This window comes from Rhamphochromis longiceps, linkage group LG2 (genome assembly GCF_057381845.1).
Source record: "Rhamphochromis longiceps isolate RC_006_pf linkage group LG2, R_longiceps_female_GT1.1, whole genome shotgun sequence".
In the NCBI taxonomy this organism is placed as follows: Eukaryota; Metazoa; Chordata; class Actinopteri; order Cichliformes; family Cichlidae; genus Rhamphochromis; species Rhamphochromis longiceps.
In genome coordinates, this window is record NC_140558.1 from 26,164,301 (window position 1) to 26,178,630 (window position 14,330).

General features: G+C 45.8%; 1 protein-coding gene across 1 annotated transcript; it reads left to right on the forward strand.

The window, feature by feature from the left end:
* The first annotated feature begins 950 nt into the window (after positions 1-950).
* On the forward strand, positions 951-9,039 carry LOC146677301 (uncharacterized). Its single transcript, XM_085420399.1, has 3 exons — positions 951-1,485; positions 3,817-4,131; positions 4,391-9,039. Exons 1-3 carry the CDS (start codon positions 1,471-1,473, stop codon positions 7,679-7,681), a joined length of 3,621 nt encoding a protein of 1,206 aa, XP_085276525.1. The 5' UTR covers positions 951-1,470; the 3' UTR covers positions 7,682-9,039.
* The last annotated feature ends 5,291 nt before the right edge of the window (positions 9,040-14,330 follow it).

The window sequence follows — 14,330 nt, forward strand, 5'->3', positions numbered from 1 at the left end:
GATGTGTGAACCATCTTAGTTAATCTTTATCTTTGAATACAATCGCTGATACTTCTGGCCACCTTTCACCGTCGTCACACTTGATCACGATTCTGCGTGACGTGCTCGCGCCTTCTACGTCACGACCGTTGGAAAAGTGGACTGGGTGCGCGTGTCCAAAGCAAAGCAGACAAGTTCCATCCAGGCTAAAAATAGTTTACCCGGTATCGGTAGGTTGTGGTACACGTCTAGTGACGTCATTTGTGTGTGTGTGTGTGTGTGTGTGTGTGTGTGTGTGTGTGTGTGTGTGTGTGTGTGTGTGTGTGTGTGTGTGTGTGTGTGTGTGAGAAAGAGAGAGAGCGAGAGAGAGAAGGAGTAAATTTACCTTTTCCACAGAGCCAGCCGTGTTTGACTTAACGCTTTCACGCATATCCTTCCACTTTATTGCGGATGCATTAACACGTAACTAGGTAACATCTGGAACTGCTTGTTTATAGAGTTCCGCGGAAAGAATGGCTGTGTGAGCTAACACGGCAAGGGAACACGCGCGGGGATTTGTGCAAGTAGGTTTTTAAGGGATGGAGCACGAATTTGCAGTATGAAGGGGGGAGAAGGATTATTGGCTGTAATTGTCCAGATAGAGAAAGTGTTCCAGTGTGTGCGTGCATCGGCCAGCCAAAGAAGGCTCGGGTTTGGGGAGGGGGGGGTTAAGGCTGGGTTAGGGGGAGGGAGCTGCATGGATGACTCATACTGTATCTGCTGACACTTTGTGTGGACACAGCATTAGATATAATGATGTTTTCGTGATGAGAAGCGGTTGAGAAAATGTCCCCCCAAAACCATATGTCCCGACATTTATGGCCTCAACCTCAGCCACGGTGTAATACTGAGGTGATGTGGTAGCAGTTGAGTTCAGCGCTGACACGTCAAACACACAGAAAGGCCACATAATAAAGTGAGGATTTGTTGGTACACGCACAGGTTGCACGGCTGTGATTAGTTCGTCCTGTAAACTTTTATTCTTCTTAATGCAGGCCTGGCACGAACACTCGAATTATCCCTGACACTTGTTAACGCCCTCTTTACCACCACAACTCCACCATTGTTGTGAGAAGACTGCTGCACGCGCACTCATCCGCGCGCGCGTGCACGCGCACTCCCCAGTCATAACTGAATGACGGCAGGTCGCTATGGAAACTGCGTTACGCTCCAGGCTGCCGAAGGAGAAACAAGAGCGCGAGGACTCGTTTCATTCTTCATTTCAGCACCACGCGCCTCCCGGACAGCGCCCGAATGAACTCGCGCGCAGATTCTGGCAACGCATGCCTTATAAGGGACCCAGCCGCGTCAGCATCGAGTCTAAACGGAGCGGGCAGGGACTTCAAAAGAAAAAACAAAGCCAGTAGAAAACACGAACTCTCCGGACCTGTAGCTCGGTGGATACCCGCTGTTTCATCCCGCTGACAAGTCAGGAGCCGCTCGCTCCCTCAGATGCCTCAGCAACAGGTAAGAACACTCATCTCTGTGAAGTTTTTTTTTTTTCTTTTAATCCCGTTTTTAAGTTTTTAATTCTCACGAGTGCTGCCCTTTACCCTGGCAGGCACTTCATTGCGCTTAATTGCCTCCACTTGCCACAGGACTGTGAAACTGTACAAGTGGTGAACTATAACACCCAACAGGTGTTAACTTTTATGGGAAAAATTAATAGCTGTATTTTTATTTCTTATTTATTTCTTTATTTTAGCAATGTACTGGTGAACTCAAGCACTGCATTTAAAAATACAGGCTTTCTTCTCAGTAAATATTGTGTTATAAGCTCAGTAAGTAGCCTACTGAGTTGTCTTCCACTTCAGTATTCATATGTTTATAATATTTCAAGGGGATAAAAGTAAAAATCAAGGACTTGCATGCAAATAACATATATGCATGTATGTATGTGTGTGTGTGTGTGTGTGTCTGTCTGTCTATATATAGGTATATATAAAGGACATATATTTAGAGTATTCTAACCACAGGACTAACTCTCCCTCCTGTGTGCTACTTGACAGATTTTATACACAAGACATTCACCTGAGTTTACAGAGCCTTATTGTTTGTTTGTACATGTAGCCCAGTGTGTATGAGCTTCTCAGATTTGTTGGGTTTTCAGTGGCTATAGATTATGTGTGAGCTGAGCCGATACGCCTGGATGAGTCACTCAGGCTGCAAGTTTGCAGGAGAGTGAGAAAGGGGGAGGGGGGTTGTGGGGGAAATACAAGGGGCCAGTTGGAAAAACGCTCCTGCAGTGCCTCGTCAACATATTGTGTCGCTGTGCGTGTGATAAGTGTAAACATCTGGAGGTGTTTGTATCAGCTCTGGATGTATGATCATTTTGCGATGTGAAGTTTGCCTGGTTAAAGTGGGACACGTGAGCCGATGTCTCATCCACAAAAGCTATTTAGGAGCTCTGTGCTCTAAGACTCAACTTCTTTTCATCCTGGTAAGCAGTTCTTCAAAAAACAGCAACTTCTGTACTTCTGTAGCTTTATGTACGATCTGCACTTATGCTGATTTAGTGTTTGTTGAAATGCATGCAAAGCTTTCTAAGACGCCCCCATTATAGATTTTGTTTGTGGTTGTTACAGACTATAACCCTCTGGTGTCTGACTAAATGATACCAGAAAGCATCCGATTACTGCTCATTATTATCCCACTGTTTAGCCTGCTAGTATTGACAAATCATAGCAATCAGCTGCATTCAGCTGTAGCACTGAGTGACAACTATTGATTAAAGCAAACAATAGATCATAATGGGCTGCTATGAACCACAGTTGCAAACACGAACACGAGCACTCACTCGCCGAAACACTTTGACAGGCGCTCACAATCGCACACTCAGTCACTTAACAGAGACTCTTCAGACTGACTTGGTTAGGCAAATAAAGATATTGTGCAGCTTATTGAAAATATTTTGACTCTTTAGAGATTTATTAATGGAGTCTGGATGCAGAGGCTGAGTGTGTAAGTGCCAGGAGGACTCCACATGTTAAATGCCAAACAGCATAATTAGCTCTTATTTAATTTCTCTTTGTTTCAATTTGGGTTGGAATTTTTTTTTTATACATTTAACATGCAGTCCCACAAATGGATGGAGTTATTGATTGTAATATGCACGCATCATGTGCTGCACACACGGCCACAAAAACAGATGTGTGTCTTTAATTAGTGACGTTGGTGTGATTAATGCAGTCTGCTGGTGATGACTCATTCAACTTAACCCTTTCTTGTCCGGTGAAAATAATAAACAAAGGTTGCATTTTATTATCTTTTATTATTATCTTATACAAAGGCTAAGTAAATGTTATATTTTGAGTTAAAGGAATTACATTAAATCCTGAGCCAGCAATTAATAGATGGAGTGTAAATAAAGTGACTAATTAACACGTTGTAAGTCATGAGCAGTAAATACTGTAAAGCATTTCAGACTCTTTTTGTAACTCGACCACTTCCCCATAATTTGCTGTGACCTGGGTGAACAGTTGAAGAGTATTTATGCAAAGCACATCTGCGTGGTTTGCTCCATGTGTCAGCTTGTCAACACAGCAGTTACATTAGCATTGTGGAAAAGCTGTCAGCCAAGCTGTGACTTGCAGACAGCAGACTGGCAGAGAGTGTGCATATGAGTGATACTGAGTGTGTGTGTGTGTGTGTGTGTGTGTGTGTGTGTGTGTGTGTGTGTGTGTGTGTGTGTGTGTGTGTGTGTGTGAGAGAGAGAGAGAGAGAGAGAGAGAGAGAGAAACACACAGCATATTTCATTGAGGAGCTGTAATAAACTCTCATTGTCATCCCTCCCTTCAGGGCAGCAGCATGTCTGAAAAGAAATCCAGTCAGCGATTTCACAGCCTGAACGCTGAGCAGGTGGAGGTTCTCCATCAGGTTCTTTCAGAGGTGGTTCCAATCCACGGCCGTGGGAATTTTCCCACGCTGGAGCTGCGTCCTCGTGACATCATCATTGCCGTGCGGGCCAGGCTGCAGAAGCAGGGAATCACAGTTAGAGATGTTCGTCTGAACGGCTCCACGGCCAGCCACGTCCTTGTCCGAGACAACGGAACAAGCTACAAGGACTTGGACATCATCTTTGGAGTGGAGTTGCCCACTCAAGAGGAGTTCCAGGTGAGATTACTGTAGCGTTTAGACACCAGTTACCTGCGCTGACAGCATTGAATAAGCCATGTAGGGGTTGCAAATGATTTTTACTGGGGTTCTGTTAAACATGATATTGTAATCCTAACCATAATTAATTTGTAGCTGAATCGATCATGCTTGTTTTAACTAGATTATACCAAAACCTAAACCACAGCAATGATTTTTATTTCAGTAGATCGTTGTGATTAGTTGTAGCTGTCATGCTGTTAACTTTTTGCCCTCCCAGGTGATCAAAGAGTCAGTGCTGGGCTGCTTGCTGGACTTTCTGCCTGCTGCAGTCAACAGGGAACGGATCAGCAACGCCACAATGAAAGAGGCCTATGTCCAGAAAATGGTAAAAGTCTTCAACGAACATGACCGCTGGAGCCTCATCTCCCTCTCAAACAACAGTGGCAAAAACCTGGAGCTCAAATTTGTGAGTGCGCTCAGGCGCCAATTTGAGTTCAGCGTAGACTCCTTCCAGATCATTCTGGATCGTCTTCTAGAGTCTTACATGCAGAAGGACTCGCAGCGCAAAATGAATAAGGTTGAAGTTAAGGACCAGCCCGCAGAGAATCAGAATAAATACTCTCCTTCCCTGCTGAATCAAACAGCTGCGCCAGAAACAGAAAAGCCCACAGACAGAGACATTTTCGGTGAAGAAGGTGCTCAAAACAGCCAGATAAAACAGAGAGATGAGGTGCAGGAAAACAATTCTCAGACCGAATTCTCGCAACAAACTGTACATTCAAACCAGACAAAACACACAGCACTGGAGAAAGACAGCAAAGAGAAAATACCTGAAGGGTTGAAGGAAGTGTCAGAGCACGGAGAAAACTTAAACCAGACAGGCCAGACATCTTTGTCAGAAAAGAAACAAGCCCCTGAGGAAGCTGAACCACCAGCTCAGATTGAACATGAGCCAGAGCTCTTGGAAAAGACTGAAGGCTCAACAAAGGTAGAACAGTTAAAGCAAGCGAAGCCCTGTGACGACTTACCACCAGCACATTCAAACCACGGAGAACTCTCTGTCCAGAAAGAACTTGCTAACCACACAAAACCCCCTGATGAACAGAAAGAACTAGCAGAGCAGATGGGACAGTCTGAGATGCCAAAAACCTCAAACGAAACCCAGGGAGAGTGTCTGAACCTTAGAGAAAGCCCTCGCAGTACAGAGCAATCTGATAAAACAAACGTATCTAAGTCTTTCGGAGAGTATGAAAGCAGCAGTGAGGAAGATAAAACACAACATGTGCCAGCTCTACACACTAGTACATCCTCACACAAGTTAGCAGATGAACAAAATGCAGAAACAGAGGAAGAAATAGAAGAAGAGAGGAAAACTGACACAGAAATATGTGAAATCACAGAGAACACACAGGGTATTGATTGTTCCTGCTCCTCCTCTTCCGCTCTCACACTTTGCAGCACACAGCTTCCTGACGCACAGGATTTGCTGGAGATTGACAACACACAACAAACAGAAAACTCAGAAAAAACACCTAACACACTTGATGCCGCTAACCCTCCAGATACTCAGGATATTTTACTTCCACCACCTAGCCTTTCTTCTGACAAAAAGACCTCCTCTGCTCCCCCTTGTAAGGCCTCAGAGAGACTATCTCACATGGTGGTGCTCAAACACTCATCCCCCAAACCCCCTCGGAGGATGTGCAGAAAGGTCACCCCCAGTCCTAACCCCAGCTCACTCCCCGAAAACGAGTTACTCGTTTCTGTGCCCTGCCTGGAGTCAAACCCTCACGCGAGCCCCGAGATAGCCTTTAACACAGAGCCAACTGCTTCCAGTTCAAACTCTACAGCTACCCCAACAAGCACCATTCCTTTTAAGACTAATTCTGAACCTAGTCCTTCCAGTAACCTAGCTTCAGATCTTAACTTTAGCCCAGCTCCGGATCCAGCCCTTGATATAATCTCCACCTCTACTCTGAATTCCATGTCTGCTTTACCTCAAGACCCACCGGTTTCTCAGTTAGCCACAGAAGACCCAGGTGAAACGGCTACTCAGAGCCCTACTGAAACACCAACTACACATGTGGATTTCAGTGAGCCCAGTCAGTCCTCCCCTACAGAAACTGCCAAACAAGTAGAGCCCCTTGACTCAGCAGACATGTTAGTTTCACAGTCAGATCCTTCTAGTTCCAGAACAGAACAAGAGACCAAAAAGATGGCTGTGAATCAACCAAGTGACAGCCCGCAAGGGTCCGCCTTCAGTCCAGCTTCTCCTGTCCACTGTGTTACACCTCCTGTGTCCTGTCTCACCCCTCCAGTAGTTAGTCTGTCCCCTCCTTGCCTAACTCCCCCGCCCCCCATCCTCAGCCCTCCCCCATGCCTGACCCCTCCATCTCACTGCCTCTCGTCTCCGATGCTAAGCACTGTCAGCCCTGCTACTAGCTTTAGCTCTCCAACCCTAAGCTTCAGCCCTACCTCATCCTGCCTCAGCTCGCCTCCTTACCTCACCCCTCCAATGCTCAGCTTGAGCCCTACACCGCTCTGTCTCACACCCCCTTCCCCCTGCCTGAGCCCTCCCCTCCTCTGCCTCACTCCACCGGTGGAGTCGGAGGACCTTGTACCTCAGGTATCTTCAGACATGGAGCCTTTGATACTAAACACGGACAGTGATGAACAGATTAAAGAGTCTTCCCCTCAGCCGGGAGTTCCTCTCTTACAGTTGGAGGTTAAAAAAGAACATGAATATATCTCATCTTTGCCTCAGGTTACCGAGCCTGTCTCTTTTCCAATCACTATCCCAAGTTCCACCTCACATGTTCTGCCTCACTCTCAGTCTGAATGCCCCAGGGAATCTGCCTCTCCAGAAGCCACTGAGGCAGCCAACTCTGTGCCTGAGAACAAAGAGGCCCCTGAGGTAACCACAGACACTTCTGAACAGTGTGACTCTCCTCAGGCATCTGACTCAGTCCCTGCTGTCGAGGTCCTGGCAGAGAGCATGTATGGTGACTTTGAGGCAGCCATGGACCACCTGCGCTACCGCCTGATTGCTACCAGGAACCCCGAAGAGATTCGAGGTGGTGGCTTGTTGAAATACAGCAACCTGTTGGTGCGAGACTACCGACCAGCCAGCGAGACTCAGATAAAGACACTGGAGCGCTACATGTGCTCACGCTTTTTTATTGATTTCCCTGACGTGCAGGAACAACAGCGAAAGATCCTGTCCTACTTGAAGAACCATTTTATCGGCGAGGAGAGAAGCAAGTACCAGTACTTGATGACGTTGCGTCGTGTGGTAGATGACAGCACAGTGTGTCTGATGGGACACGAAAGGCGTCAAACACTGAATATGATCACAGTGCTGGCACTGAAGGTTCTGGGAGAGCAGAACATAATACCCAACACAGACCATGTGACGTGCTTCTACCAGCCTGCCCCGTACCTTGCTGAGCACACTGCCCCCTATCTAGCAGAACCCAGCTACTGCAGCTACTACATACCCCAAGGGGGATCAGCTCTGCTGTACCAACCTTACCCTTTACACCTGCACCCGCAAACTGGACTTGTGTAAAACATGCATGGATACACATGTCATTACACAAAATACACAACTGAGCTAGGGGATGGTGCATGCTCCAAAGAAAAAGCTTGAGAATGGAAATATAATCCAGGGATAAACTGTTTGGTCTATAATAGACCTATGGGGGTGGGATTGAGTGGGTTTTTACACTAAACTCCCCAAGTACTCTGTAAGGTTCTAACATGATTATATGTAATTATTTGGGCTTTGTGGAAAATACTAATTCTTCCGATATTGTTAAAAATTCCAGAAAATGCTGTATGCACTACATGAGTCATAGGCCTTTGGTCTCCCTGGGAAACCAAATGTGCTGTGGACATTCTCTCTCTCTCTCACACACACACACACACACACACACACACACACACACACACACACACACACACACACTTCCAGGGTCTTAAATTCTTGTAAACTCTTTCCATGTTCTTACTGTGTTGTTCTTAATGGGTTTGTTCAGAATGTGGACCTTGCCTGTGGTTGATATTGTGCATGGATAAATTAGGACTGTTCACTGCCAAATACTGTGTGACTACTATGCTTCTTAAACAGTTTAATGTAACTTTGTTATTCCTTTACCGAAAGAGGTGTATTCCAAAAAAAGGAGAGAGGGATAAGTCTACTAGTGTGTACAGTATTTTTATCAAATCACTCTCATACATATAGACACACATACATGCATACATACATAAAGAGATACAAGGTAACGCATATTACTGTATACACACAAAGTTAGACAATGCATGAGTAGCTTAAAAGGTCACATCCTACAATCAAAACAAGGCTTTTAATTTATTAAAAATTGATCTATTTTTGCAAGACTTTCCAAGATTATACTCAGTGGTAAAAAGACTGATTAGTTCTTACAAAAAAGTCTAACAACATTGCCTTTGGAATAGACTGTACAGCGTATTGATTACAGTATATCGTGTGAAAATACACTGCGTTGTTTTCAGGTAAACTGTGTTAAGATGTGCTGCTTGATTCCTTTCTGTTGTGGAGTCTTTTCTGTAATCATGTGAAGTATTGTATCATCTAGTGTTAATTTAATTAATACTGCGGTTTACTCTATGGAGGCGGTCAGGTTAAAACCATCTTTGGGTCATCTCTAAACCTGGCAGATGCAGCTCTGTCTAAACCGATTTGCTTTAAAACTCATGCGACTCCTCTCAGCGTACATCGGCTTCAGCCGATTCGCAGCAGAACCCACGTGAATCGAGTTCGGATCCACCTCAAACCTGTTTGAATCTCAGTTTGAAACCGTGCAACAGCAACTATGACCAAAGATGGTTCGGTAGGGAAATCAAGTGCCTAAATGTGAGACATCATTGGCATGTCTTTATCTCACTGCACTGGGGATGTTAATGGGGTGGGCCTGGGGCTGGGTTGGGTGTTTGTTCAGTTGTTGACCCCTGTTATTGCTGCCCATTTTGATGTCTTCTTTAATGTAGTCCTGTTGTAGTTTCTGTATGTACATTTTGATAAAATAAAGGGGAGACTCGACAAACCTTCACATGTGAGTGAAACTGATTCTTTTTTCCCCTTTTTTCAAATCGGTTAATGCTTCGACTGCAAAGAGAAAAAGAATTCCACTATCGTATTTTCCTGCCTTTTTGCACGCACGTTCATAACCTCATGGCACTCCCGAAATGACATGCTGTGCAGCTTACGTATCCTTCCCCGTGATTAAGCTCTGTAATGATCCACTTAAGCGTGACCGACAAATAACGATGGTGCCCAGGAGAGCGACCCAGAGCTGTAAAATTCTGTCTGTGCGAGGCCTCTTATCACAAATCACCTGTCCTTCTGATGTGTTTGGACACAGATGACGCACGAGCTACGCAACACAGCAGGCTCAACAATGTGTAAATGTGAGGAGAGTACGGTTCATGAGGTGTGAGAGTGATCGGGGAGAAAGGAGAGGAGGGGGACGGTGTGTGTGTATGTTTGTATGGGTTGGAATTTATGATACTACGGGGTCCTAAATCTGTTTACATAGTCATATTTATGGGGACTTGTCATCTTTATGAGGACATAAAGCAATTTAAATCACTACAGAATAAGATGGGGACATATTTTAAGGTAAGGCGATAAGGTTAAGGTATGTCTCTAAGAAATGACTGTAAGTCAAGAGTCCTCTGAAGCCATGGTAACACAGCCTTGTGTGTGTTCTTCTGATGGAAATATTTGTGCAGAGGCGGCATCAGGTGGTCCCTTTCCCCAGCTAGTAATTGAAGAGACTTACAGTATAATGAAACAATAGGACTCCCTCCTTACTCCCTTATTCCATCCTTTCCTCCCACTTCACACCACTGATAGGTCATTGGCACAGGGGGAGACGAGGTGTATCTTGCGAGGAGGCTGTATTGCCATGGTCACGCAGCATCTATTCCCACACAGTAGGGCTTGCACACGCACGCGGCTTTCTGAGAGGAAACGGGAGCATGTGATCTAATAGTGTCTGTATCAGTGTTTCACAGACCTCTGAGCTACTCATGTCCACTCAGGGTTTCCATAGAGACACAGACAGGGAGCACTGTGGGTGCAGAGAGCATGACGGAAGACAGGGAAGACCCACACACCAAATGAGGGGGAGAAAGAGATGGGAAAAAAACAGGAAGAATGAAAAGAAGGTGGGTGAGGTGAAAAGCTAGTGGACGGCGATGATGTATGGATATAGAAACGGAGCTGAGGAGGAGATGGAAAGCAGGGGATGAGGAGTGAGTGAGGTGGGAGGGGGGTGGGTTTATAGATGAAGCCAGGCAAGAGAGGAGCAGGAGCATGGGAGTTTGATGGGGAGAGCGTGGGAGGTTGTCAGGCCTTCAGTCACAAGGGAGTCACCGTGAGGTGGCTGCAGTGACGGCAGCAGTGATGTCAGAGCAGGAACACACACACACATGTCCACACACATCTGCATGCACATCAATTTTCCTAATGGTCTGCCCACCCGTCCACCCTCAATAAACATTTTCAAACTCAGTGAGACAAAAAGAGAACATCACCCACACATCTGCCTTTGTCTCTTTCTGTCCCTCACACACTCAGGCCAATACATTTGGTTAGATGATGTTCTCAGCACCATTTTATGAACACAATATGGGTTCTAGTTTGATATGCTCACATTGCCTAATCTTTTTATACCTCAGAGTTAAATCTGGAATCGCTTGTGGGCACATTTAGCCTCTGCAGGGGAAAAAATGTAAAAAAAGAAAAGAAAAGAAAAGCATCAAGTTGGGGTTAGCGGAGGCTTAAGGGATGAAACATGTAGCTCTGCCTGAAGTGTGTATTAAGATAATTAAGGCTGCCGACAAATGTATTCCCCCTGCTCCCACTCCCCCGATCATATTCCCATGAATTAATTTTTCTGCTCCTTTCTCTCGATTACCCTTTAAAGTCTCCTGCGAGCGACTGTAAGAGTCCAAAACCAGTTGGGACGGCTTTATTTGCCTTTGCAGACAGAATTTGTCTTTTAGTGATTGAGCAGTGCAGAGCAATAAAATGGACACACAGTATTCACCATTCATATATTCTCTCTTTCATTCACTACAACCTCCCTCTTCATCATCCCCACTACCCCACATCCCACATCCCACACCCATGTCCTCGCCCTCCCATCCACTGTGTTCCTACCCACCCACCTGCTTCCATGGCTGCAGTGACTCAGTCCTCTTCCAGCTGAGGATACATGAGAACATTATGGGGGGGGGGGGGGGGGGGGGGGGGAGAGATAAATACTCAAAGAAGTAAAGCAGCCAGAAAGACAAGTGTCTGCTGCATCATTAATGCTACCCACCACACCCACACACCCAAATCCCCCCCCCCACACACAGACACGCGCCGCCCCCGCTCTGAAACGGATGCGCTCTTACTTTATCCGGTAATTCATCCTTAAAAGCAAAAATTGGGCAGGCAGCGTGGAGTGTTTCAAAAATAGTTTTTTCATTTCTCTAGATAGAAGTCTGTGTCGTCACGACTCTGTGACATGGATGGATGATTTCTTAAAGGCGAACTTGCCAAATGCACGCCTTACATGGGCCCTGAATCAGAAAACCTTGAGGAATCAAAGCTGTCGATCATATCACTTTCTTTCTCTCCGAGCGGCGCCAACCCATCTGTGATGTTTTTCACGCTCAGCTCGCACCACGATGGCTTTAACTTCCTCTTAAAGTAGTGGAAAATTGTGCACCGATGTGGAATATAGTGGCAGACAATTATGTTTACTGAGCGGCTGTCTGTGCCTCCCGCCTGCCTACTTCACTCTTAGTTATCAGATTTATTCAGGAACCCGCGGGTCAACGAGACCTTACTTCTTTTTTTAATTATGCAAACTAAATTCAGCATAATGGATCTTAATGGTGGCTGTGTGGCAAAGACACTGGCTTACATAAGAGGTGATCAATCAGGCGGACGGAAAGGGAGGTTTACGACAGTGGGAGGGGCCCATTTTACTGAGAAAAACATGCAGGTGGCTGCTGTGAGTTTACTAAGTGTTTTGCTTCATACAGCAGCACAAGTGCTGCTATGTAGCTGATGATGTATTGTGACATTCACTGACGAATTTCAGTTTCTGTGCTCAAATCCTTCAAAAAATGTCAGCTTTTAGAAAGTAGTTCTTTTCATGTTCAAGACAAGATGCGGTGGATTCCTTTTAGACTCTTCACACCCTCTCATTTAAATGAACAGTGGGGTACAGTTACCCAGCATTCAACAAGATAACCCATCTATGTGCGTCAATAGCATGCCTTAATTGTAGTCATCTTCTTTTCATTCTTCCAACAACCCCCTAATGCTGTCTTGTGTGATATTGTGTACATTCTTGGTTATACATGAAGAATTTATATTTTCTTGTTTCGATTCCCTCAGTCAGCGATAAGATGGCACGAGAAGTCTACGGAGGCCGGGACTGAATTCAGCGGAACCTTCATCCATTAAAAGGAAGATAATTCCACATTACATACGCACAGCAACTTTCCATTAGGTCTGCACAAAAACAAGAGTGGCTGTAAGCGTGCGCTGGAGTCGGCTTATATGCCAGTTTTTTGTTTCTTATTGAAATTTTAAAATTAGAATTTTTTTATGTTTTATACTTTGGTAAAGATCTGAGTGTCTTTAAATGCCATCTGTGGCGCCAAACAAGATTTTCTCTCTGTGTAAACAACAGAGCAGAGATCCTGCGCTCCGCGAGCCGCTCAGAGATGAAACTCAGTTCTGCATATCTGAATGTGCCTGTGTGTGTGTGTGTGTGTGTGTGTGTGTGTGTGTGTGTGTGTGTGTGTGTGTGTGTGTGTGTGTGTGTGTGTGTGTGTGTGTGTGTGTGTGTGGAGATGGTGTTTGTGTGTGCTGATGTTTATGCCTGTGATCCGTAGGACTGCTGCTGTTTGCAGTGAAGCATGTATTAGCATGGGACTGGAACAGTCACACACACACACACACACACACACACACACACACACACACACACACACACACACACACACACACACACACACACACACAGGAGGGGAAGAGGAGGGGAGTGTGTGTGTGTTCACTGATTGACGTCACAGACGCCCACTCATTTCCATCTTGTCTGTGTGCACGGAGAGAATAGATCCCCATCTGCATCCAGCTCTTCTCCCCTGCACACTTCCTCTCCTCTCTTCTCCCCTTCCCCTCTTCTTCCTCACCTCCCGTTAGTTTCCTCTTCCTCTCTTTCTCCTCCTGCGTCTTCCCATTCACTCCTGAACATCCCACCCCCATCGAGTACAGATAAACAAGACAGTCGAACACAAACAGTTGTTTAAGACAGCCAGACATTTTCCATTGAAAATGTGAACCTGAACCTGTGTGTGTGTGTGTGTGTGTGTGTGTGTGTGTGTGTGTGTGTGTGTGTGTGTGTGTGTGTCCCCCAGCTTTACGCGTGTGCAAAAAGTGTGACGTCCTTTCCACAACAATTGCTCATCCACATTCACACAGTGCTCTTCCTGCTGACGACAGGGCATCATTTAAATCACTTCCTCGCAAAAGGTCATCCTCATTCTTTTTTACTCAGAGAGCACCCCACCCTCCATCTCCTTCCATGTAACACACACCGAACTACGCGGGGAAGATGTGTGCAAACATGCACCGTCCCTGACCAGAGGGATGCGGACAGGGGGGAGGTAAACGACGGGAGCTGAAAACGCGTGGGATGACAGAATAGGCTGTGCAAATGTTTAAAAATAAATAAATAAAAGGGGGAAAATGGGGGTGGGGGCTATTTTAGTCAACAAGCCTGCCAGGAGTAAGGACAAAGTGAGAGTAAACACTGGCGGTGGAGGGGGGTTCATGCACGGCGGGGGCAAAGCAGCCTTGTGATTACTCAGACCAGACAGTGAAAAGACAGAAGAGGATGAGCAGGCAGACCGGCAGATGGGCCGAGAGACAGATAAAGCAGGCAGACAAACATTCAATTTCAGCCAGAGCACTCAGCACGCACACACAGGCAGAAGATAAAACAATATCGGTAGGGGCTCATTAGAACTTTGATGCCCGATTGCCTTAAGAGAGGGCTGCATGTTTGGTTTGTTTGCGCGTGTTTGTGTGTGTCTCGGTATCAAAGCCGTTAACGAGTCAGAGGGCTGAATGGACGGATCAATGAGAGTGTAAGAGCTGAGGAATA

What these genes read in the sequence shown, in the direction of transcription:
- LOC146677301 (XM_085420399.1), top strand. An exon ending in CCACTCAAGAGGAGTTCCAG is followed by an intron (nt 4,132 to 4,390) that starts GTGAGATTACTG and finishes TTGCCCTCCCAG; the next exon opens with GTGATCAAAGAGTCAGTGCT.